Source organism: Mugil cephalus, chromosome 13 (genome assembly GCF_022458985.1).
Source record: "Mugil cephalus isolate CIBA_MC_2020 chromosome 13, CIBA_Mcephalus_1.1, whole genome shotgun sequence".
Classification (NCBI taxonomy): domain Eukaryota; kingdom Metazoa; phylum Chordata; class Actinopteri; order Mugiliformes; family Mugilidae; genus Mugil; species Mugil cephalus.
In genome coordinates, this window is record NC_061782.1 from 5,864,289 (window position 1) to 5,891,218 (window position 26,930).

The window sequence follows — 26,930 nt, forward strand, 5'->3', positions numbered from 1 at the left end:
CGTGCACCGCCTGGAGATTTTTTTCGGGTCTTATATAAAATTCATTCTTTTATTTTTCTCTTTATATAAACCTGAGAAAAAACATGATTCAAGTACTGTATTCTTTGTCATCACCATGCAACTTTTTTCCAGTAACTACGGTTCTGTGTGCAAAACAGAACAGAAAAGCACCGTTAGCGAGACTATTCTTCATTTTAAAGAAGACTAAGATGAGCTGTGCAGCAATAACAAGTCGCATACAAATAGAGCAATGCCACTGCTGTCATATTTGTGGCTGCATAATTCCCACTTGAGATGGATGGTTTTCATCATCCTGGTAAACCCAGGCTTTTCATTTAATGGGCGCAGTGTCTTTCCCAATATAAAGTGCCAGCAATTCTTTAGATTCCATTCGCCGTTGCTCCGTCTTGTCGTTAGAGTGACACTAGAAAGTGAGGCGGCCCGTGTTCAGCGCGTTTTAGATGTGGTTTTGGAAATGGATCGGGAGAGAAAAATCTGCTCCCGCGCCACTGCTTTGCTGCTGGGACAGGCTGGTCCTGCTGCCACTCCCAAACTTCATTGAAATATTTTGTAAATCTTTAGAAATAATTGTGTCAGGCAAACTGTAAGGTGTGTTTAATGCCATGCACAACTTTCTGATTTTACTTTAGTTCAGGTTTTGCGTGATACCCTTATGGCATATCTACTGCTGATGTAACACTGGCACAGCTTGCGGCAGTTCGCTATCGACAGTAAAAGTGAATTTAGTTTCTTCAGTTTTATTTTATTCACAGCGTCACAGTTAATACAAATTGTCTCAAGACATTTTACAAAATCCAACCAGAAACTTATGCGGTTTATGCTTCTGCGTCGATATGATGCCGTAGCTACTCCGATAACCCAGACCCTACGGAGACCCTAACGCTGTAAACCTGTAGTGGACATCCCAAGAAACGTAACTACATGTCAGGGCTATTCAGAGAGCGAGAGCATTGACTGAAAATTGACTGATGAGGGTCGAAAGGTACAAGCATTTCTACGACTCGTCTTGAGCGAAATTTCAGTGAAAGTCAGTCGCCATTGTTGAAAGTGAAGCAGGAAGTAGAAACAAAAATTAACCTGACATTTTACAGAGTCAGCCTTACTGACAAATGCACAAGTGTTAATGGCTCGCTGTGTCGTTGGCTACGTGCTTAGTTTATGATTTCCAGTCCCGCAGAGGCATAAACCGCATGTAAGTCTGACGGTAGTGACGTGCGGATCGATACTGAAATATCGATACTTCCGATACCAGGTCTTTATGCTCTAAAATTGACACTCAAATCAAAATATCGATACTTTCCATACTTCAGACATTGGAGGTGATGCAGTAACACAGTGGAAATTAACTAAACTATTGACTTGTTGCAACGCAACAAACCTTGTGAAACACCTCAGGTTAAACCTACAACACACAATACGAGGCATTTATGATGAGGAGGACAGAAGAGGAGAGAACAGGGTCACAATTAAGATGCAAGCATTCATTTTATAGTGTTTGAAACAGCATTTACACATATGTTGTATGATTGTGTCCTCTGGTTTTTATGGTATTATAGTATTAGCTTGGCTATATAGTAAATGAGGACACTACCTCCTCATACTTCTGAGTTTAAAATAAATGAATTACTCTGATATCTTTGTGTCAATAAAATTTACTAATCTACTATTTATCTTCTGAGTAGTTGATTAATCTTTCAAGTAACTTATCACTACATATTACTTCTACTATTAGAAGCATTTCAAACTGTAGCTTTTACCTAATTATGCTCTCCACTGCAAGAGAATAATGCAGTGTACATATAATTTGTAAATATATATTTTTAATATGTTTTTAAGCTCATGTTAATTGGATGGTGTTTAGTGCACGATTTAACTTCACTGGCTTGTGCTGACTGTAATTTGAAACGCGAGCTGTATTATTTATCTGCAAAACGCCGCTTACATCCACCCGAAGCGTAGCGTTAATGGAAATGTACATTGTTTCGTATTAAAAGTCTACATGCACATTCATAACCTGCTCACGACTTGCACTGGTAATCAGTGTTACTACACTGGTCATTAATGCAGACACAACAACAAACTCCAGCCACTGGCCCCTAATCAGGCATGGACCAAAAGTCACCGTAGCAGTCCTGATGCTGGTGCTGCTGTCTCGATGTTTTGAGGTCACGAAGCCACAGGACGTTTTCCCTAGAGAGGCTTGTGCGTGGCAGTCGTGCTGCTGTGGCGGGTCATTTCATTTTTGCAAAGCATCCATCACGTCGAGCTCCTGGTTAAATAATTGCCACACTTTTTGCGATATGGTCTTTTTCAGTTTCATTTTCAGCATGGCTCATAATCTGAAGTAAATAAATTAAAGTAATGTAAATCCAATTGATGTGGCAATTAAAATGGAGTGCAGTGCACGCATCTGTTGTTTTTAGTGACAGTTAACTCCTATGGCCTGTTAATATGGATCCAGAATTAAATCTGTGGTTGTCATGACCTCATTCAGCCTGGGTTTCTGTTCATAGTTGGCTACTTTTTGGCACCAGCAACAGATTGTGATTCACCTCTTTTAATCAGGTGCACGTAGCTGTCGTTGTTATTTTCCAAGTGGGATTCAACTACTTTGCCAACTAATTTGTGATTCTCACACCAACAAAGATTCCATTTGCCTTTGAAAAATGTTCCTACTGTCCCTTGGTTGGCTAATAAGTGAATGAATGAATTCTGCTCATGTTAGACAGCTCTGTCCCCTGAGATTGACATCCAACCTATTGTTGACCTTTCATTGAGTGTTGCCTAAACCGATAAGGTAAGATAAGTGGACCTGTGGGCTGGTGTTTAGAGAAGAGGAGCTCTGGGATTGTGAGGGTCCAATCACCAATATGTCCAATGCATAGACGTCTTCACCAAGCCACAAACCCCAGAACTGCTCTCAGAGAACTGCATGCATGCCAGGCCACTCTGCTGTGTGAACGAATACCTGCATTTCCCCATTAGAGCTCAATAAAAGGAATAAATCTGTAAAAATGTAATTATTATGAAATTAAAATAGCAAACAACTCTGTCTCAAATTTTAGTAAGTGTGGAAAAACACAATCTATAGTTTTGGTGAACTTTCGAATATAAACTGCCAATTCCCTTCTCCAAACTGTGAGGTCTTTCACTGTGGATAAATCCACAAATGTCACTGTGTACAGTTATAATTGGACCCACTTTCTTTAAAAAAGTCAGCTGCATCTGGAGTTCGGTTGGGTTGGATATCTCTGACCATTAAACACAGACGCCCTGCGGGGACTCGATGCCACCGAGTTAGAATGTGCTAGTTCGTGATTTGAGTGAACTGACCCTTCAACAACAGACAGGAGATGACTCAGAGGAATGTATTTTTTCTTTGTGTGCCCGAATTTGTTTCTCATCAGTGCCGCATTAAAATACGTCCTCTCAGTACTGAGTCACAGTCATCTTTGCCTGCACTAATAATGGACGCGCAGGTCACACTGACGTGGCAACAAAACACTGATGAGACAAACTGTCAGTGGCCAATGACGTTCTGCAGAGAGTCATACATTCCCATTAAGTAACGATGGAAAATCTGAATTTCCCTTCTAAGATCTGTCCTCACACAAAGACTCAGCCCTTTGTTGGCTCATTATCAATCACCCTGCAGTTAATTTGTTGGTTATGCTTTTATATGAGTTCATTAATTTGTAATCCACAATAGCCTTTCAATCAAACAATGTTGTCCATCTGTTGCAGCCTCTTGAATGTTATTTTGTTAAGCCACGGCCCTGTGATGTGACAGTTTGAGTCAGAGCTGACTGAGGGGAGTGTACATGACAGCTCAGCCTCTCCAAACAGCCTGATTTCCTGCTTCAAATCTGCTCGAACGCCTCCCCACCATCCCCCCCCCCCCCCCCCCCCCCCCCCCCCCCCCCCCCCCCCTCCAAACAACACAACCCATCTAGAGGAAACAGACTCCTGTTGGCATGGAAACCATGTGGGCCTGTGTTTAATTTCTTTTGATAAGTAATGCCAAGCACGCTACCACACGAAATGGAGCGCACCTTTTGAGCTGCAAGCATGACAATCCTTTTTGTAGAATTAAGTTTCTTTATATTTTTAATATCGGGCGCCACAAATGCCTTGAAACCTTGAAACAAGCTCTGGGTACCGGGGAGTTCGCTGAATGTTTCTCGCGAGCCAAACTGTGATTTATTTTCGGGCTCTAAAACATCACGGGTGGAAACGAGCGGCCGAAGCCTCCCGGACGTCCTGCATGTTTGTCATGGTCACTGTGCCTTTGACCACATCGACGCCGTCAGGATTGCCAGTGATTACAATAAAAATTATGCAAATCTCCCATTGCGCTTGTCAGCAGTTTCTCTCGGCTGGTGGAGAGCTCAGCAATCTGCCCTTTGAGCTAAATTCATTTTATTCATAGTTAATTTTCAAGTGGCCGCCTGTGCAAATAAATAAATGTATCTCTCCCACAGATATATCAACCAAGGCGCAGGGCTGCGGCTGTTTCTAAGTTTGTATTATACAGTAAATTTTTAAAGGATTTTTAAGTAATAAAATGCTTCATAGCTCCCTTAATTTCAGCCTCTTTATCTAAATACGTTCAATTGTAATTCTCCTTGTGGAGTCAAGGAACCATGCTCAAGCGTGATGTTTATGCTGTGATTTGGTGGCCGCCCCGGGTCAAACGCCGCTGATGTGTTTTGTCCTGCAGGCTGTTTTGCAGCTTTGTGGTTCTGTCAAGCAGGGCTGTGCATCAAGGAGCAGGTGGAGGAGGCAGAAGGAGGTTGTGGACGGGAGGGAGCGGCCTGAAATAAGAGGTGACTGCTGACATTCACCTGGATGCCCTCTGTAAGGGAAGGAATAAGCGGGTAAAGAAAAAAAAAGGGAAAAGGAAAATGATCCCGAGGCTAGGGCGAGAGAAGGAGGGGAGTGTGTGATTACGGTTACTAAGGCTACAGCATGCTGCCATGCTACAGAGGGAGGGGCTTGGAGGAAGGTCAGGCAGCTGAGGTACAACCAGCTAAATCAACTCTGAAGTGTGAGGTCCCCGGTGGCATTGGGGCGGAGGAAATGTAGCTGTTTAGGTTGCTCAGGAGGAACATAGATTGTTGCTTAGAATGGGACCTTGCGCATGCCGTGGCTTATAGCACACCCTCTGGGCTGTAAATCCCTTTGATACGCCACATAAAAGAGGATAAAAGATGTAGAAAGAGATGAGGAGACAAGTATACGAGATAAGATTCCTTTTTGCGAGTTGTACGCTTTGAAAACATTTCCCCGGGGGATGGAGGTCACCTGGTATCTGTGTTCGGCGTATAAGAAGGCGCCCTTACGAACAGTGTGGCAGACCCGCGCTTAACTCCTCCTCCCAGCTGTCACCTAGGCTCAAATCCTCTCCTACCCCGTCCCTGATGTCTGTATCCCGCGACGTCTGAGGCCGCCGAGCTTAAAGCTGCTCAGAGAAAGGAAACGATGCAACATAAATTTTAAGGCGTGGATTCTCTGTCTTTTGTCCTCTCCCCATAAACACACGCACACACCGCAGGATGAAAATCAATAGCCTTTCAAGAGTGAGTCAATGCAGAAACTAATAGCTAACAAAGCTGATGCTGTAAAAAAAAAAACAAAAAAAAAAAACACCAATGGCTCCGCACACACGGTGACTCTAATGTAACCGAGCTGTGCTTAAGCACGCTGTCGATCTTTGTCACCCGTATGTAATTATTTTGCAGGGTAATAGAGGGACCTGGAGGATCTAAACAACCCAGAGCCTCGCACTAAGCCTGTCATCCCAAGGGCGCCCACATTACAACAAACATCACAACACGGCGGCCAGTAAAGGAAACCGAGGATGGATAAAGAAGATAGTCTTGATTATCTTGATTAAGAAATTTGGCCTTCTTCCTCCTCGGCATTGATTAGCCTGAGCGTCTGACGAAGCAGTTTCCCATTAACTGTAAGGGCACTTTATGGGCATCCACGTTCAACCCCAGCCAGGAAGCCTTCCCTCCCCCTTAAGGTCCAAAGTGCTGATCCTCTCACACTGGAGGGTGATGTGATTGAAAGCTGAGCAAAGTCGACCTCATTTGGCGTGACATTATCATCATTATCTTTATTGTGAACACTTACAGTATCATCACCAGCCTTGTCATTAGTGTCATGCTCCATTAGGGTCTGAATAAAATTGCAGGATCATTTTTTTTTTTTTTTTTGGTCTAAGGTGTTATATTCATACATGTGCCGGGTTCATACAAGATATCTGCTTGTTCCCCTTTAAGTTAAAGAGCCTCATACCCCAATGAAGGTCACTGACCAGAAGATGATCACTGAGCGTAGTGTCTGCAGAAGTCGTTCCTCTTGAACAACATGCATTTATTTGCCTTTGTGAGTACGCTCCAGCTCCCCCTCTCCATTTTTAAGCATGAAATATTAAATTCATAAGAGCTTTTGCAGCTGCAGTATATCAGCCGAAGCATGGAGATAAGTGTGCAGGACACATGTGTAAGGGGAGGTCCTATCTGCTGACACTGCCAATTTGCAAGCCTTTTTTTATGATTAAACTCTGTCTTTAGCAGAGTTTAAAGTGCTACCTCTCAGAAGTGTCATTTGTCATCGGGCCACACACACCTCCAGGCAACATTTTCTGTCCACCAGAGGCGTCATTCACTATGCCCTCAGCAAGTTATGTTGCTCCAGAGCTCTGGGTCTTTATTTGTTTAGCTCAGATTATCCCTGGGACAAAACGGACAGAGAATATGTTGCTCATTTAGACTGTAAAATGATCAGCTTCAGGTCATAACGGATCAGAGAGAGTGAGACTCTTGAATGCAACACTGATGGGATTGTGGGGCTATGGCTGCACATGGGGATTGGTGTTTGTTTTTTGCCTGCAGTTACAGCGATAAAAAATCAAGTTCACAGGACACTTTGGATTCAGTTGTGCTCAAAGATGGCGAGTGTCTGCACTTTGACATTACCAGCCCTGCTTTTCTCCCAGAACTCCCCTCCCTTTCCCCCCAGCAAATCCTGCCAGGGCTGTTTTATTCGGAGATCCTCCTGTGTATATATTCGGTGAAAAGAAGATAAAGTCAGACCGGTTGTCTCTTTAAATCAAGCTGCAGTGTTGATGTGCCCTCAAGCTGAAATGGTAAGAACCATTTCCACCTCTGCGGCAGGGAGCCTGACCAAATAGGCGCACTAGAGCGCTTCAAACGTGATTCTCATCCCCTTGGTCACTTGTGGTCTATGGTCGCCTCCACTCCTGGAGAGAAAAAAAGCTATTTGTCAGTCTTTTTCTATTGGATTTTTTCCCCTTCCAAACGCATCTCGGATATATTATTTAATTTTTATTTCTCTCTCTTTTTTTTGTTCCATCCGCAGAACTCAGTGGCAGTCGCCTCAATCCATTTACCGCTGGCTGGTACGCCTATCTCCTCCTCTGCGTTGCAATCTGTTGATAACTCCACTTGCAAGCTGCAGTTTATTGTGTTTCGCAATGGGAAACTCTTTCCTTGCACGGGGAATTCGTCGAATCTCGCAGACGATGGGAAGCGTAGGAGCGTTTCAACACCAGTTGCTTTCACCAAATTAGGTAAGAGGAAATCCATGTTTATCATGATGCTTGTGATGTCAACGCTGTGCTGTATTGCCGACATGTTTACACACACGCGCGCACACATACTCACAGTCACCGTTTATCAGTTTGTTCTGCGCAACATGTTGACTCGCCGGCTTCTGTTCACGTTTCCAAATCCAAACTCTGTCGCTGATTTTTTTTCCATAATAAACAAATACATATATCAGAGCATGAATCAAATCAAATAGCGGCTGCTTTGGGTTTCTATTTGCGATGAAAGTTGTCTGCAACACTTCACACAACAGTCTCCCCAGCTGCAGTAACTGTCTGACACTTAATGCTCGTGTGCATGCGTGTGGTGTACATGCAGGAGTTCTGTGCGTCCGCGCCGGTGCTTTTTGTGCCTTAGCACTTACAGACTTTCCACTTGGTTTCCTTTACAGAATTTGTTGCTTTTCTTGCAGATGGGTGCAGCCTCGGGAGCGCCGTGCACTCCGTTACCATCGCTCTCAGGCACTTCGCACTGGGTGTAGACCCCACCGCAGCCTATTGGGATTTTGACCTGCTGGATGGACACGGTGGCTGGAGGGCAGAGGGCTGCCACATAACAGCCTCCGGTGGCAACACGACCACTATTCATTGCACCCATCATAATAACTTTGCTGTGCTAATGGTGAGTAGTCTACTGCTGCGCGGTACCAGTGTCATTCATTTCACCATGACCCCACATAACGCGTCTTTCACTGCTTAGGGCCTATTACGGATCAAATGCATCTTTTCCCCCCACCATGGAATAGATGGAGTCACGTGTTTAAGAAGCGCTTCATGCGGAGACCTTTAAAAGCTTCCTTTATTGTTGCTCTTCAGGAGAGGGAAGGGATTTGTCAAATGCGCTACGGGGATTTATTGGCTTTGGTGTTTGCGTTACGCCAAATTCCCCCTATGTCCTGGAAATGAGAAGTTGCGCGCGTTGTATAGTCTGCCACCCTTTTCCTAAAAGCAGCACAGCAGCTGAAATAGAAGCGATGCTCAAGAGAAGGAGCGCCTTGTCAGGATCTATTCGCCTCTGAGCGCAAGTGGTGTGCTAATTGGCTGCAACCATCGCCGAGCAAAAACCAAAAAAAAAAAAAAAAAAAAAATGTTGGACTGGAAAGCGTAGCGTCGTTCATCGTTGTCGCTCAAGTTGGTCTCGACGCCGGCGTGATGCCTTCTTCCGACGACGTCTCCCTGTTCAAATTGATTTCATGAGGATAATACCAAAAGCGCAATGGCATCGCATCGCCCAGTCGCTCCATAGAGCCGCTGCGCCTGGTCCGCTCTTTTGGATGAAAAGAAATCCTCCGGATGTTTACCGAAGAGTGGGATTCGTTAGACTGGGAGGTCAGTTCTCAGTGGAGCATGAAAAGTGTTGTGCTTGAGATGTCGGTGCTTTCCGAGAAGCCTTTTTACCTGCATATTTTATGAAGGCACTGTTCAATCCCGCTGTTCGCTCGTGTGTGGATATAAACTGGCTCGAGAAAAAAGCCGCATAGGATGGGGAAAGAGTAGGGTACTGAGGGAAAGCGGCGTGAAAAAACGGCATGGGGGTGCTCAGGGGGAGAGAGTGGGGTGTCTGTTGAGAATACTAAGCTGTTGTCAGATGGAGAGCAGATGTCAGATTGTCGTTGTGCATGTATTTTTCTATCAAACACGGGCTTGGGCAGGCGCGCCGTCAATGGGCACCTTCTTACGGTCAGAGTGAGGCTAGATCGGTATTTTTTATTTTCTTTTTTTGGTCAAATTCTCTGGTATCAGATTAACGATTTGAACTTCAACACACGTCCGGCAAGTCATAGTGATGGTGGAAAGCCGTGACGGGAACGTGCACATCACGGTCTTGTGTGAGCGTTTGCGTCGGGGATTGCGCGTCTACTAATGCAGTTACCACACCCGCCTGGTCTCTGCAGTGCCCGAGAAAAGGACCCTTATTTACGGACTTGTGACATCATTCTCCCGTTGGCCTCATCTAGAATACTGCACAGTGCACCACCTTTATACCTTAGAGCGGCTTCTGCAAGTACTATACCTGTTGCATAATCGTTTCATGTCAAACTGAGAGGAACTGCCAATTGCTGCAAGTTGACCATGTTTAATTTACATTGTTTGCAAATAAGGAACCTCCATCAGTGACGTTAATGTTTGTAATCCTGCACTGAAGGCTCTGGAACAGCACCAAATGATGTTCACTTAAGGAGTTGCAAAGCCTTTATGATTTTGTTTGATATTCCAGCTGCTGTGACAGAGTTAAACGAGGTGATGCTGACGTCCCTGGCATTCAGGCAACACTGTAGCAGTTACATCTATCTCTTATAGGGCTGTATCACCCACTTGCTTTTAAAGGAAGACCTTGAATGCCACCATATGTCAGCTGTGCGCAATATAAAACGCAAGAATCTGTCTGTGATGCCAAGCAGACAGAGGGTGAGCCACAAAGGAGGACGGCTTTGAAAGATGAATAATGCAACCAAAAAAAAATAATAATTTGAAAGAATATGGATGGAAGTGGGCGGAGGGGACCGGCGCAATTTCCTATTTCTGTTGATCCAGACTCTATTGCACAGTTAACTGAGAAGTAAGTGTGTGTGTGTGTGTGTGTGTGTGTGCGTGTGTGTGCGTGTGTGTGCGTGTGTGTGCGTGTGTGCGTGTGTGTGCGTGTGTGTGTGCAGATGATTAGTCGACTAACAGCGTGACACTCCGATACAATAGTTCCTGGGGACTGAGGTTTGGGATATAACAGAACTTTAATGAGGAGCACTTTTTGACTTGGCTCACAAGGAATTACATGGCAGTGAGTCTCCTTTCCCCTGGCTTTGTGGTCAGAATGCTAAATAACCAACTTTAGACCAGATCAGCCTGGAAAAACTACAGCTAGAATCTCTAAGCTTCTGTTTAGGACATTGTGTTTCACCTGAAAAATGACAGCTACAACAAATGCCTCTTTGCCTCTTTTGCGTTGGAAAGCAGATCAGATACACTAAAACTAGTGATACAGCTCTTTACAGATGTGGGTCAGCTGTTGAAAGACAGCACACTTCTGTTTCCCTTTTTTTTTTTTTTTTTTACTTGTTTCCTCCTTGCACTGAGCTGAACTTGAAGCTGTTAGAAAGGAGCCGTTCCAGATTTCAGCACCAGGGACAGTTCCCATGCATTTCCCCGTCTCCCTCCTACTGTCCCGCCTCCTCCTCCCCCATCTGCCTCCTGCAGGCCTGTGTCTGTCTGAAGGGAGGGCTGACTCACTCGTTTACAGCAATGCAGCCTCATCATCTGTCTTCATCACGGTGACAAGCCTCAACCCTACACACCGGCCCCCTTTTAACTCCCCCCCCCAGAAGACACACCTCTTCTCCGCAGCCACCCTGCGTGGTGTGCGCTGTCTCGGAGCTAGCTAATCTCATTTATTTATTAATGTAGTTGCTGAGGTGATAATGTCGATGGAGGAGTTCCTGCATTTGATTGCTGCAATGCTCCAGACTGTTTAATATGCAGGAGCAGACCTTTAGAACGAAAGAACACACAGTGTGGGTGGCTGACTTTTGTGAGTAACCAATCATAACAAAGGCCTTAAGGCCACAGTCCAATACGGGGAGAGCTGTTCAGAGATATGTTCCCATATGCTGTCGAACGCAGAATGTGATGAAGACATGAAGTGAAGCGGAAATGGAGGATGCTTTGGTCACAGTCGAACAGGTGGCCCTTTTGTTTGGACCTGGTAGAGTCACGTGCATATGAACTGAACTGAAAGGAACTGAAGGTTCCTGAGTCTGTAACATTTTGTGAGGATGGTTTAAATGAAAGGATAAAAAAAAAATAGTTCGAATATAACATATTCAAAAGTCACACCACCTTTCAAGCAAAAGTACAGTTTTACTGCATACAACTTAAATGCACTTGAAAGCTTACTTACGTTAAAAATAAGCAGCAGAGAAACTGGCATTGAGACTGATGGTATGTTGAAACAGTGCTATCGTTAGAATGTTAACGCTGAGGCATCGCTGTGTATGTAGCTGTTGTGGTAGCTGAAGGATGTCGAGCAAGTTTGAACTTCCCCGTCCTCAAATCAATCTTCATTTTATAGATCTGATATTGATTCATGAAATCAATGAAACAAACTACACACATACGCTGATGACACTCTGCTTTATGATTGCTTGCAGTTGCGTGCAGGGATGTTTTTTTTTCTCTGTATTGGTTGAAACATGGCCCATAATGAAATCCAAATGACTACACCCTTCAAAGTGTCACAAGGGATTGTTACAGTAGAAAAGTACAGAAGGGAAATTTCCCTATTGACAAAATTTTTTGGTTATTTTAACTTCTACGGCGTTCATTTATTTAAATTAATAGGACTTTCACAGGGACTTTTCTCTTTTGCTAACATCTCACAGATTGTTGCAATGTGTCACAAGTCAGCTAAAACGCCTGGTAACACTTTTTTAAGCTTAAACTGTGTAAGCTGTATTCTGTAAACTCATTTTATGTGTCCATGTAAATTATTCATCAAAAAAGCAGCTAGTAACAGTAGGTCAAATAAACGCTGTGCAGTAAAGTGTACATCATTTGTAACTCAAATGCCAAGCAGTAAATTATTAACAATACCATTTCCAACATAACATGGAAATACACAGGTCAACTGCCTCACAATCTGTGCCACTAGAATAGTTTTAACTGTGAATAATCTGTACGATGATGACCGAGTTTGTGGCTGATCTTAAATATACTCCTGAAAATTGTCTGTAGAATTAATGTTGTGTTAAAGGTATCGGTATGTGACGGGAATTTTAGTGCGGCAAATGCAACAGCTTGTGTTTCCCAAAACATTACGGAAGTCGCTGATGCTTTCCCAACTGTGAAAACCAGTTCATACAATATATGCCACATTGAAAAATATCATGCATTTTTTGTTATCAGTCCCTTTGTAAATTACCGTAATGATGCAGATATTGGATGTAGCAACAAATAGCAGCAGTCTGTCTAGTTCAGTTACAGGAATACTAAACAAAATGCTTTCCATGTGGTAATCTATTGGTAAATGTCTTGATTAAATAAACTAATCTATAGGAAACAGTTGACTTTCAATCTAACTTTAACACTTACAAAGTTAAACTAGGTCATGTTACATCTAGTTTCCTTTGGGTTTTGATCAATTCACTTGAGCCAGGAGAGTCTGCGGGAAGAATGCTTGTGAAAGGGGAGGAAAGGAAAGATGCTTTCAGGAGCAATAGGTAAAACAATGCAAGCGCAACATTATTTGAAATGTGCAAAAATATTTCCATGGCGGAGCAAATTAGACCCTGGTGGGCCCCTATACCATTCACATTGTGTGGGAAATGCTGGCTTATTAGTTGCTGGGAAAGCTGCATTTCAGAAACGGTCTCCATCCTGTCAGCCAGTTTAACGTCACCTGAGATAGACTGCAGGCTGCGGTCCGTCACCCTGGAGCAAATCTTCCCGAAAATGTGAAAGTAAAAGATATGTTCTTCAGCTCTTTGACTTTGGCCAAACAGTTCGCTTGTCTTGGCTGCTACACCTCCATCTCGAACCAAACCGACCAAGACAGGATCCCATCCTGATAAATTAGCTCTCATTGGCTGCGCCTTGTACAGGCTCGATACCACTGTGACATTACTGCTGACTGCTGGCGCTGACCACCACATCCTGCCTCTTTACAAAGGAGCAAAATACCAGGATGGCAGAAGGACTATGACAATCCGCCCATCCATTCTCTTAACAGCTTATCCTGATGACTGTGAAAAAACACAGGAATAATCCGGCACCGTTGCACAAATATCATTAATCAGCTTTACTTTGCTTTATGATGCATTCCAAAATGTGAATTGCCACCTCGATCGCGTCATTGTCCCTTAAAAGGTAGTAGCTCGGAGGAAATAAAGGATGAATAAATGGAAGGGATAAATAAGAGGGATAAAATTAGAAAGCCTTCTGTGCTTCAGCTTCGTTGAAGAGACACCAATTGACTGTGATTACATTCTAAAAAAAAAATCATCTTAAGGGAGTTGCTTATTCAAATTCAATTCACATATGGTGTTTTCTTATTTAACAGTAATGGCTAACACACACATACTGTAAGACTCTAGATAGATGTCTTTAATTGAAAATAACCTCTCGGCAACTTTCCAAATCTCTGTAGCTCAAAAGGTGTTTTCTCGCTTTTCTTTTTCTCAAGTGTCCTCATTAGTCCTTTGTCCTCATATGTGTTCAAGACAGACACAATGAGACAACAAGCCAGCTTTCATTGTTTGCCCTCAAGAGAGCCCCCAGCTTCAGCGTGGTTAACTTTATCTTCACACACTGGACTTTTCTGTCTCTGTGAAATGTCGATGCTAAAGGAGCTTTGGCGTTTCAGGGAAGATGAAGGGATTTACAGTGATAATGACGATGCCCTGCTTAGATATGCCACCCCGTCTCACGGCGGCACCGCGCTGGCATTTTTATTTATTTTTTTGTTGATATGCATTGTAGTGGGAGGGGAAGAAGGACGGGTGATGGCGGCCTCTGATATCAACACACAGGGGGTAATGCCTGACTGTGTGTTAGATGATAGTGGGTTTAAAAGTAGGGGAATTTTTGTCAAGGACAGGGGTGTCAAACACACGGCCCGTGGTGCCAAATCCAGCCCGCCTGACGATCTTTTCAGGCCTTCGGCATGAATTTTTAAAGTGCAAAATGTGGTAATTGCATAGAGGACTACTGGTACTTGGGAAGATTCATTAAGTGTATGGAATGTCCTATGTTCAAGATGGTTACTGAACACACCACAGTCTTTGATTGGCCAATTATTGATGTTTAAGTTAACATGCCAGGTTTCCAGGCTGGTGGGACTGAGAGGAGAGAGATGGAGCGAGAAAGAAGAAAGTCACTGCTAAAAACATAGTTCAGGAAGCTGTAGATTTTTAAGTTTGTGGGAGCCTTTTTGATGGGAAGCCGTGACCACACTGCAGACTTTTGCCAGTTAGCTCCTCGTGCTAGTGGTATAAGAGACTTCAGCTTGGGAAACACTTATTGCATCAAGCTGTTGAGAACCTACTGGATACTTATGAACGTGTGAACCACAGTGACAGGACACTGCTAAAGGAGTGTATTGCCAAACTATGTCAGCACTATGTAACAACATCCTGCATCCCAGGAACTGTGAGTACTCTTAAGACACTGTGGACTGGATTCAAATGAGCTCCAACATGCGCCAACTATTTGGTACCATAGACTAACTGACTTAAAATCTTTTTTAGGTTGACATGAAATTCAAATGTGGGGACCACATAGTCAAAAATAAACATTGGTTGTGCTTCTACAAGTGTCATTGTAGTAATATTTCCTAGTAGGCAATGGGAAGCTATTGGGCTACAGTGGTTTTATTAGATTCAGTAGATGTATGTGAATCTAACCAGGTCTCTCTGCACCATAGAAAGAGTCATACGTTCTGACTGCTAGTATACACACATATCAAATTTAATACTTTAGCAGACCTGTCATTCATTCACCTCCCATGCAAAGAGTGTAAAATAAGAGAACAGTGTGCTACAAAAGTAAGTGCTATTCTTAATTTCTCCACTGTTTTAATAAGAGTAATTATGATCTGGAGATCTCTTTTCAATACAAACAAAAAAATACCTCATGTACTGCCAGTATGATAGTGAATTCTGCTGGCCATACCTGTTACCTACGTACTGATATCTATTATGGGTGCAATTTGCTGAGATTAAGATCCTTTTACAGATTAGGGACGTTACTGCTGGAAAAAAAGCGGATTGTGGGTGATAGCAAAAAGTAATTTTGCTGAAAGCCATAGTTTCACGTTTAGGGAAATGCTTAACACTTGCACTTATGAAAGCGTAAGTAAGCAGTTGAATGAGAATAGGCCTGATACGTCTGATAAATTAAGGGATAAGAAGTAGTCCTGATGTAAATCCACGCCACGTTAGCAGGTATAAGTAAGGAAAAGACAATGTGCTTTAAGCACAACACACGAGTCGTGTCACCTGTAGAAGTTCTCAGGGAATTCTGGAATTGTGGGGTGTATCAGGGATGGACAAGAGCTGGTTCAGGGCCCACCTGCAGCCTATACCCATCAACGGGGAGTGTGTAGAGGTGGTTCAGACCTATAAGTACCTGGATCTACAGCTGGATCACAAACTGGACCGGTCAGCTAACATAGACTCAGTATACAAAAAAGGTCAGAGCCGTCTCCATTTCCCCTGAAGGCTAAGGCAGTTTAATATCTTCTGGAAGCTGCTGGACATGTTCTACCAGACTATTCTAAGCTGTGGTGTGCTGGGGAGGCAGCACTAAGAAGAGAAACACCCCGCAGTGGACAAACTGATACAGAAGACTTGCTCTGTGGTCTCGCTGGAGTCCCTAACATTGGTGGCAAAGGGAAAGACCTTGAACAAACTCCAGTCCATGATGAACAATGTCCACCACCCTCTACACGACACCATAGTCAGACAGAGAAGGTGGATCAGTGACAGGTTGCTGTCTCTGTGCTCCATGGACATGTTGAGGAGGTCATTTGTCCCTCAGGCCGTGAGAGATCTATCAGTGGCTTTAGAGGTTCCGGGATGTTGTTACTCTTGGATGGAGCCAGACTAGCCAGGTTTGTCTGTTTGCACTCTCCATGTGAGGCTAAGCCAACCAACTGCTGGCTGTAACTTCACATGTGCTGGACAGTCATAACAGGACCATTAATCTTCTCATCTAACTCACAGCATGAAAGCCAATTAGTGTTTTTCCCCAACCTATTGCTTTACTGAATGCGGATATCATAGCTGTTTGGTAGCTGATAAAACCACGAGGAGGGACCCTGATGTGCTGGAAAATGCGAAATACGACTGAATGCGCCGTAAAGCCGCAGAAAATATCAGTAATTCATAGTTGCATTGGTGTTAAGCTTTGTCATAATTGTGCAGCTTATGCTAACTCTTAGAGTAAATGCTAATTATCTGCAGCCCACTGAGCATCAACTACCTCTCACCCTTCACCTCGCTTGCACTCGTTCCAAAAGCGAGCATCCGCCAGACGAGCACTAATCCACCTCCAGCCGCGAGAGGGGGCGGCCTCCGCTCAGCCTCCTAACCAGCAGCTGACTTAACCGGTTACACTGACGTTACACTTACCGCTCAAGAGCCGGGGGTTTGGCTTACGTTAATGTTTAATAAATGCACTCGTGTTCCGTTTGAAAGCGTTAACTTAAGGTTGATGTCAGGCACGGTTACTTTAACACGTGAGGATTGCTTTGTGTGTGTGTGTGTGTGTTTATGTGCTGAATCCACGGCGCCACTGCAGACCTTTTTTTTTTTTTTTTTATTCCGTTGCTACTGCTCTGATTTAACCTCTCAGTGTTTGCTGACTGCAGACTTGCTTTGGTGTGAAAAAGGGGAAAGGGACCAGCTCATCCAGCAGCCCCCTGCACTCCCACAACACATTGCTGCTGGCCAGTAACCTGACATGTGATGCAGATTGTTTTCTCCCTGGCTAATGAGTTCAGAGCTCACAGACCAGCATTTATCAACAGTTTCGCTCTGGCATTGCCGAAGTGAGCCGACACCTACCATGGGCCCCCTTTTTTCCCGACGCTCAATGTTTGGCGTTCTATTTTTAATGCGTATCCCTCATTTAGCCTGGGTACAAATTGCATTGCTTTAACCTATTGTTATTCAAATTATGTATGCTCCTCAGCTAAGTGTATGAGAGATTATAATAGCACTGCTGGCAGCAGAAGGGATTGTTGCATGTCGGTGTGTGCGTTAAGGAAGTTAATGGGCTATTCGGAGGTCTCGCTGTTTTGATGTTGTTTATGTGCAGTCACTGATTAATTGGCAGCCAAAACTGTGCAAAGGTTTTATACCCAGGCAAACGGCTTGCTTGAAATGTAAAACTATCCTTGCTGACAAGTCGTCTTTATGAACGATAATGATGTAGTCGCGTTTTGATTTTATTTCCGAGTTGATGATTTTGGCACACACTTCCTCAAACAATTAGTCAGATATGAGCACTTGGGTGAGATGAAAATGCGACTTTTTCCTTTTTTTCTTGTGTTGCAAAAATAAGCAGCGCGGACTCGCATACATCTGCTGCGCGGCCTACAATTAGTCACAAATGATTAAAACGAAATCGCTCCCGCTAGTCCTCTTGCATGCGACGGAGGCCATCTGACATACATGATTCATGTCTGGGAACATTGTTGGAACACGCAGTCACAGACAAAAAAAAAAAAAGAAGAAGAATTGTTCACATCGTAACGTGGCATCTGATCTGAAGCCGTCCATGTCAAAACGTCCCCTCTCCCCGTCCCCTGTTTCACCAGCTGTTCCCTAGCCGACAGCGCGACCCTCTCTGAACCCCAGAGACAGCTTGGTAGAAATGAGGGCAGGCCATGTAAACAGTCTCTCTGTCTTTCTCTCCTTCCGCTATCTGCTTCTGTTTGAGCTTCTGTCACTGGCTTTCAATGGGGTTGCTGTATTTGTGTGCTGCATTTAACCGGACTGGCCAGCACTTCATTTGCACAATGCTGTGCAGTCTAGACAAACACGTTAAGAGCTTATTTTTTTCTCCATTGTGGCACCGGACAAAGTGATCCGACCCCGTTGGCTGCCTGTCTCCAGGTCCACTTCTGTTGTCAGCCAAGCTGGGCATCTCCCATAACGCCCTCCTCTGCCAACTTGTTTCCCTGCAGGCTCGAGGCTCCGATCAGTAAAAGTATATTACCGCAAAAACCCAAAAAGGCAGAGGGTTAAAGGTGACCATCTTCATAATATACAAGAAAAAAAATCAATGCTTGCAAGTAGCTCTTTCGTTACACATCATAGGCTTTTCTGCCACTAGCAGTCACAATCCCTCACAACCGTTTCACCCCACATCCCCATCGCTGTGTAAAAGTGCATCATTCTCCTCAGCATACAAGAAGAGTACAGCCCTGCAGTTGTGTATTTTTAATGTACTGTAAGGGCGTGGAGCTGCCCCTGCTGCTGCTGCTGCTGCTGGGGTTTTTTAGCCTTATAATTAGGGAGCGGCTATTGATGCAACGTGGCCCTGTATGCACTCCTTGCAGGAAGATAAGGACAAGCAGAAAATGAGACTTATGTAATTCGAAGGGGCAGCAATAACATGACGGGCAAAGGAGTATATCTTTTGGCAAGGTCTATTGAGAGCCCTTCTGATTTTTAGTCTGATGTCACGTAGTTTGTAAATCAGTAGCTGCAATTCTGTTCGACTTTTTCGCAAAAATAAAAGCGATGTTTGTAAAATTAAAAGTACAAAGTATGCGTTATACGATTTTCCATTGAAAGGTGTTTTGCGATATCCCGTAATTCTCTTAAATTCTCGTCACACGTGACTTCACTTTGAGAAATATGGACGTCAAATGAACTGGTCACATGACCCCCTGCATCATCTGCAGTGACGCCTGTGACAGGGAAATGCGGGAAAAAAAAGTGTTTCCATTGCACTTTTGTGATAAACTGTTATTTCCATACATCTGAAAAACCACCTCATGAGAGCGTAAAAGTGTTGTAGCTTTGGATATTTTAGAGATTTTTGAAATGTAGGTGTTTCCATTACCATTTTTTATTGCACGTTTCTAGGGGGCATGGAAACACAACAAGTGTGGTGTGATATTCACTTTTTTTTATCCAGGAAAATATTCTCTGGCAATAATGGAGCTGCTGAGGATTTGTTGGATTAAACCCACCCTTGCAAATTGTCCTATTTTCCTTTTTTTTTTTTTCACCTTCATTTTCAATCAGGCGTTATAAGACCACCTGATGATATCTGGGACAGATAGTTCAAATATGCATTTGTTCCCTCTGAGAGGACACACCAGAAAGTGGTAAGAGCTATACACTTAAAGGATGAGACTGGTTCAGTAGTTCTTTTTGTCTGTGAATTTAACAAATATGAAAAACAAACAAAAAACCAGTACTACCTCGTTCAAAGGTGGCCAACGAATTACACCTAGCACATCAATAAGCTACGCTGTCTCATTGGTTGCCATGGTACTTTATTACCATGACCATATTCTTTCTAGTTTATGTGCCGCCCCATTTAAATCGAGCCCTGATACCAAAGAAACGCATAAAACCTTATTGATTGGCACCAAATGTAGGTCCAGTAGATGCATTCCCATAGTGGTTCTTCTGACTACTTCGCTTAAACCAGTAAGACATCATACACCAATCAGCCACAACATTAAGACCTCAGGAACGCAGGCGAAGTGAACAAGATTGACCATCTTGAGACAATACTTCTGTTTCACTGGGAAATGTTTGGACTTGGCATTTGTGTGGGTGTTACTCAGACATGTACCACCAGCCTACCAGCCATCCCCTGAAGGATGCAGCCTGACACAGACACACTCACAAAATCAATTTTGAAACAGCTGAAAAAACAAAACAAAACCTGAAGAGCAGCGTAACGTGTTAGGGTTAGGGTTATGGTTAGGGCCTGGCCTCCGAATTTACTTGATCCAAAAGTGATCAAGTATCTTGCGGGTTGATCCACAGAGGCCCCTTCCCCCAACCCATAGGACTCAAAGGCCCCCCACACTAACAACATCCTGTTTCCAGACACCACAGGACACCCTCAGAAGATCCATGTCCATTCTCTGATGAGTCACAAGTTGTTTGGAGGCTCAAGTTAGACCTACACAATAGTAGGAAGCTAGTCGTAATGTTATGTAAGATTGGTGTATATTAACAGTGCAGGAGGAGTAAGGTAAGGCATTAGTCGATTGCTGAAGTGAAATCTGTATCCATAGCCCAATATCACAGTGGCCCTTATTTTAACCATGCAAATGCAAGAAACGCCTATGTGCACGTCTATATCCTACCTCCTGTGTGTGACTTCAACTGTGGGGAAAGTTGAATACAAATCCGAAGGCGTGATGGTTAATAAATTCACTCTTGGCTGGCCACATCACTGATCTCACCGCCTTGAACATCTGCGTCACAGTGATGAGCTCAACAAATGGGGAGAAAAGGGCCTCTACTGGAAATTATCTGCTTGTCTGAGTGGTGCAGAACACCTCAGATCTGTAGCCAGATGCAAATTGTGTTGGTTTTTTTATGGGGTTTTTTCATGCAACATATGCAATAACAATGATAAGAGAATGTCAATGGATTTCATGTCATATATAGCCAGGGTATGCTGGAGCTAAAAATGTGACCAATCATAATGTATTTTCAGGAATAAAACGTGAAATGCTTCTTTTGTGGTGAAGACAGTAGGATAGAAAGGCATGCCATGGAATGCGGTAGCGAAAGCTTGGTGACACCTCCCACACAAACGACAGAACACCAGTACCGTAGCCGATGAGCGTGTGCACAGTATGGAGCCATTTACACATGATTTAATAAAGGTAAACGCAGCGGAAGGTTGTGCGTAATGGCACTGCGCTCTGACACGGCACTTCTAAAACCAGAGGTGGCAGCTCTCTCTACGTATGTGCGGTCGGCTGGCTGCAGGGATTTGACAGCCAGAGAGAGGAGATCTTTACACAGATTAAAGCAGCTATAGACAATAGGTACCTCAAGGATCACTTATACTAAATTATAGACTAGTGCTCACCACCAACACTCTCGCTTCAAAACAGTGTAATGGCTTTTATGCGGACCGATGCTGCTTTCAAACGTGTTTACAAGAGGGAGCCCATATCAGTAATCCCTTCTTGTGATATTCACGACCTCACAAGTGGAGTTTTCATTCTGCCGCCAGCTTCCATTATGCCTTTCTTGATTTTTAATTTAAGTTTCCTGTTCATTCCTTGCTCAGTGTCCACGTGGCTTCTGGATGACAACAACTGCCTTTACAACTTGGATGCCAAGACTTCAATGTGCACGGATTCTCATGTTGTAACCACAATTTCAGTTTGAAGGCAGCAATAAACAAATCTACTGACCGGGGGAGGGACGAATGTAAATGGTTTAAGAACATTTCGAAGAGTATCCTGTGGATGCCAAACCAACGCCCAGAGAGTGACTGCGCTTCTGAGGCGTCTACTCTCAGCCCAAAGTGTATGACTCCACCAAAATATCAACAGCTCGCTTTGTGTTACCCTATCTGAATGAACCTCCTACCTGTGTGGGTGTGTGTGCTTGTGTGTCTCCTCCCACCTTTTCACCAGTCTCCCTGTGCTCGGCTCCAAAAATACCACACAGATGTGTGAGGTAAAGCAAATTTCAAGGTCTGGAAATCACACATTTTAAGTACTGCTCACACACCGGTTGTTGCGCTGTCTCACAGGGCTTCATAGACCCAAGATAGTAGCAAGGTAGCAACTCCTCAAACCTCCTAATCTCAGCAGATGAGAAAAAAAAATGTAAGAAACCTCAGGAGAATCTGTTCAAAGAGTCTGTTCCCCTACCTCGGACAGCTGTTTGCAACAACAAAGAAATAGCTATTAAAAATGATGACAGAGTTGTACTGTAGACCGAACGTATTCCGTGTAGACAGGGAAGGGAGGAGATACATTTGACACACCTGAGAAAAACTGAGAAAAAAATCAACTAAGAAAAGTAGCGTGGAGGAGAACAGAGAAGAAAAGGGATAAGTTAAAGCTCATTTAGGGTTCTGCGGGACATAGACACAGTAACGTACGCATGTAGCCTACGCTAGTGCGAGTCGTTAATACTTCAGCCACAACATTACAACCACTGGCAGCGGAAGTAGCTAACATTGATCATCTTGTGACTATTCAGTGTTTTGCTAGGAGACTTTTGGACCTTTTGTTTGGGTATTACTTAGACTCCTACCACCCATATAGACCTGTCTTTAAGGAGAAGTAGTAAGGAGGGCAGTAAAGAAGCTTTAAATGTCCAAATTATTGCACTGATGCTGTTGCACCATCTTCCAGAGATCGATTGGCCTTTCACTGGACTGTCACTTCTTGAAAACTGATATATCATACATCAATCAAGCATAACATTATGACCACTGACAGGAAAAGTGAATAACATTGACCATCTTGGGACAATTCAGTGTTCTGCTGGGAAACTTTTGGACCTGACATTTGTGTGGATGTTACTTAGACAGACCAGACACCCCCCACCCCATAGTAATGACACTCCTTGCAGGATGCAACCCACAAAAACAGACCCTCAGAAAACCCATGTCCATTCTCTGATGAGTCACAACTGTTCTGGAGGCAGAAGGGAGACCTACATAATGTTTGGAGGGTGGTCATAATGTTATGCCTGATCGAGGAATAACGTGGTTTGAATTTAATCTGTGTAATATAACTAAAACCGGTTTTCATTTTATACTCATTCTTTGTAGCACAGGCACCGAGCTAGCCAGGCTAACTGTACTATTTATTATTCCGTAAATATTAAAATGATGAGTTGAAAATATAATTTATTCTCCTTTCTGGTGCCCAGCTATAGTTTGGATAAATCCCACACCACACTGCTGCATGAAGTCCAATTAATATTATATTACAGGAATCCTAAGGAAAGAATCCAGTGAAGTGGCCTTAATAAAACATGTGACTGTTCCAGTGTTAGCTCTTCAAATTGTCCAAGGTCTCAGCTGGGCGGCCTCATCGGGCAATTAGGATTACTGACAAGGGAGTCTGAACGAACACAACAATGTTAGCTTGATGGATGGCAGGAGAGATTGTTTTAAAAGGAAAACATTTTTTCCATTGGGTTTTATCTGCCGTGTGCAGTGGGATTGTGTACTCATGTGTTTTGTCTACATCTTGGTGTGAGCTCATGTGTGTTTGGGACTGTGGATACGTGTAAAAGTATCTATGTCAGAGTGAATTATACACCCAAAGACGGGCCTTTGTGAAGCTGCGTTTCAACCTCATAGCTCGCTCAAAAAAAAAAAAAAAAAACCTCTCCGAAATCCCATTCCGGCGGGTGACAGATGCGCTCTGGTATCAAAGGTGAAAACTAATCTGGGCCCTGAAATTCCCTCCACATTCACTGTCCCAACGCTCTGCCTTTGCCTTTACAAATGGCTGTAACGAGATGCAAACATGTAAATTGCCGGCAGAGGAGATTGAGCGTCCACTTAGGTCTAAGTGGCACAGATAGCGCAACTGTCAGATGGCAAAATGGAACTGGGCTGAGATCACCGTGAGCAATCTGTAATCAAAAATGGATGGAAATTGCATTGCGGTACAGGGATACAGGGAACGGGAAAGAGACCAAGGGGGAGACAGAGTGAGACACACAGTTCTTTCCTGGACTGAAGGGCTAATGATTTACCTATCTGTCCTTCTCTCTCTGTCCGTCTCTGTGGTTTTTGTCTATATAATGCTGTTATTATTCATCTCCTTATCTCCTCTGTCGCTGCTTTTTCCTCACTGTCCCTGCTACAAGCGTTTTTTTTTTTCTTCTGGTACATGCACCACATAGCATATTCTTCATGCATGCATTCTTTGCACAGCTGACTGCATTCATTCATGAGTGCCCCTTACCTCCCTTCTTTCTCGGCATCTTTGTCTCAGGGGGCTGAAGCCACCTCATTTAGAGCACATGGCAGCAGCAGTCTAGCACTATCACTTTTCTGACCGCGCAGAGCACAGCAGCACATCGAGGTCATTAATTTTGAAAGCGCTTATTTTTCGGGGGGCGACCGAGGCAAGACCCCTGCAAAGAGGCATTTCGCTCCACATAGCTGTGCCAACATCCTGGTTTCTATGACGATGGAAATGGCGTTATCAAGCGCCCAATGTTGCACGGTTGCTTTTATGTTGTCGGCTGGTGATAAAAAGGGATGTTAGGGGTCCGTAGTGGAGATGAAGAAGCGGCAAAATGGTGGACAGTAACAGTGTGTGTGTGCGTGCTTGCAAGAGACCTTTGTAAATGCTGCAGCTCTGCACCGCTAAGAACCACACACGCACACCTAAGCTTATTTACCGACTGAGACCTGCGTTGCCGGAGAGCGGTGCATTCTGTTGGAGGGGCTGCGTGCAGGCTCGTGCGCGGCTTGCAGAGGCTGGGTTTGCAGTGTCACCTCTGCACCGTCTTTTTTTAACAGAGCAGAACCTGTGGAGCCCTGCCCTGTTCTCATCCACTGTTACAGGAGAAGAAAATGGCATGTTTCGGTACAAACGTATCGACCTGCAACGGGCCGAGGGGCAGGCGGAGGTAATGCATGCTCCCACTCGGCGTGCCGAGCAGCGTGTCATCTCGGGGAGCCGTGAGCGGTGTGTGGATGAGGGGCAGAGGTGGTTCTGGCATATGTGTGTGTGTGTGCACGCTAAGATTTGCCCCCTGTGTATGCATTCATGTGCCTACGAGCGTGTACACGTGTGAGCACACATAGGGCGGCAATCCACCGAGCATTCTGTAGTGTATAGCAGTTGGAAGAGATGAGTCACCCCTCTCAGACAACACCTACCAACCATCTCTCTCGCTCACACACACACACACACACACGTACAATGGCGATGGAAGACAGGCTGGGGAGCGGAGTTTCAGGCTTGCTCATACATTCACTTTAAAATGAAAAAAAGCTTAGTCTCATTCCAGCCTCTTTGCTCTACATTTTAAAGCAATCTTCTCTCAGATTTATTTTTATTGATTCATGTTCACCGACTGAACAGACAGAAGAGCTTTCTCGCGAGTATGGAGGAGCAGGCTTGCGGTTGGAATCCAATGAAAAGCCTCGGCTTAGGACTCGGGTTGAGTGTCTTTGCCTGGTGCCAATTTGTATTCAGTTCTAGGCTCGTTATCTGGATTAACACACATTTAAAACCTCTCTGCTCCCCTTACTTTTAGTTAATAGGCTTTTGCAAGCTTGTGACACATTCCAAAATAGCAAATAGTCACTTTGTGTGTCCTGATTTCACAAGCAAATATTTACAATATGTAATAATTCATGCATTAATATATAATGTATGCATATCATACAACAATTGTCCTTTGCTGCTTTTTTTTTTTCATAGATTTGATAGATTTAAGAGGTAATACTTTGCTGTGGCTGTCACATACAACAGGTCGTTGGTTAATCGCAGGGTGGGTGGATTAATCCCTGTCTCCTTCTGTCCTCATATCAAAGTGCTGTGGAGTCAGACACTGTTCCTGGTAGTCAGGTCAGGTCAGTGCCTGGTTGACTGTAAAATGCTTTGAGGACCAAAGCTCTATTACGTTCTGTCTCTTTCAGAAGGTTCCGTGTCATTCTGTGTTTAATTTTAGAATAACTCTTCGTAACTGTGTGAAGATGCTTCTGATGGACAAACAGTGCAGATGGTGTAGGTCTTGTCCTGTTATTCCATGACTGAGATCCCAACATGTCCCAGCATCATTCTTCAGCTTCTCCTCAAACATCCTTGATCTCAAACATGCAGCCATGTTGATTTGAACTATGCGCGCCAAGTGGTTTGGCCTTCACAAAGTCCTGATCTCAGACTGAGATTACGTGAAGAAACATCCCACAATGAACTGTACACACAGTATATATACTGAAATATATACTGAAAACTTAACACTTCAGTTTACCATATTGTTGTGAATCAGTTTGACTTTGTGCAGGACTCGCGCAGACACAGCCTCAAAGGAAAGATCAAAAATGTTTATGGTAAATTATTCACAATGAGCAGACAAATCGTGAAAACTAAAAACTGAACGAGGCGTGGCGTGAGCTGGCTGACTGATAACTGAACAGCTAAACAAAAGACTGGTGGAAAAACAGGGGCTTATTTACTGCAGGGCTTTATGAGTGTATGAACCTCAGGTGTGCCAGTCACATGTAGAGCAGGAGCAGGAGCGGGAGCCACACATGGAGGGAGTGCAAGCATTGCAGGAGCCAAGGCAAACACTGGCCCTTTAAATCCCCCGGTGTACTGAAGCTATTTAACCAGCAGTCGGCCTGTGGTCAGATTGGGTCGTATGCACTAGCCAATGTGTGTCACTTCATGAGACTAAAAGGAGCCATCGTGCTCTGAAAGTCTTCCCTGGATAAATAAAAGCTCCAATAGAAAAGCTATTAGAGTCGTTCTGGTGTCTCTGCCCTATATTTAAAAAGCAGTCTTCTCGTGGTCTCACATTTGTTCGTATTGATTCATTCCGTTTGCAGACTTGAGAATTTGCATCTCTTTGTTCCAGTTGTTGTTGTTGGGTGGGGGGGATTATGAGCTTGTACACTTATTGCAAGGTTGAGCAGTGCACGAGCTCATTTATTTGATAGTCACGGTTTCAATATCTCCTCAGAACAGCGATTACAATAACTTCTGAAAAGGCATTAGAATAGCCTAAAGCTAAATACGACACTTCTAATCTGGGGCTCTAGAGAAATTAATGCTAATGAAACAATACCCCCTTGA

At 43.9% G+C, this 26,930-nt stretch overlaps 1 protein-coding gene across 7 annotated transcripts in view; it reads left to right on the forward strand.

Annotated features, from left to right (window-relative positions):
- The window catches only part of LOC125019070 (adhesion G protein-coupled receptor A3), a 160,661-nt gene that overhangs the window by 95,357 nt on the left and 38,374 nt on the right, over nucleotides 1–26,930 (forward strand). For all 7 annotated transcript variants that reach the window (XR_007114010.1, XR_007114011.1, XR_007114014.1 and 4 more), the window contains exons 13-14: nucleotides 7,411–7,621; nucleotides 8,071–8,279. Coding sequence is in view for 1 of the 7 variants with exons in the window: in XM_047603575.1 (XP_047459531.1) it covers nucleotides 7,411–7,621; nucleotides 8,071–8,279 (420 nt within the window). In the remaining 6 variants the exon portion in view is untranslated. The remainder of the gene's footprint in view (nucleotides 1–7,410; nucleotides 7,622–8,070; nucleotides 8,280–26,930) is intronic.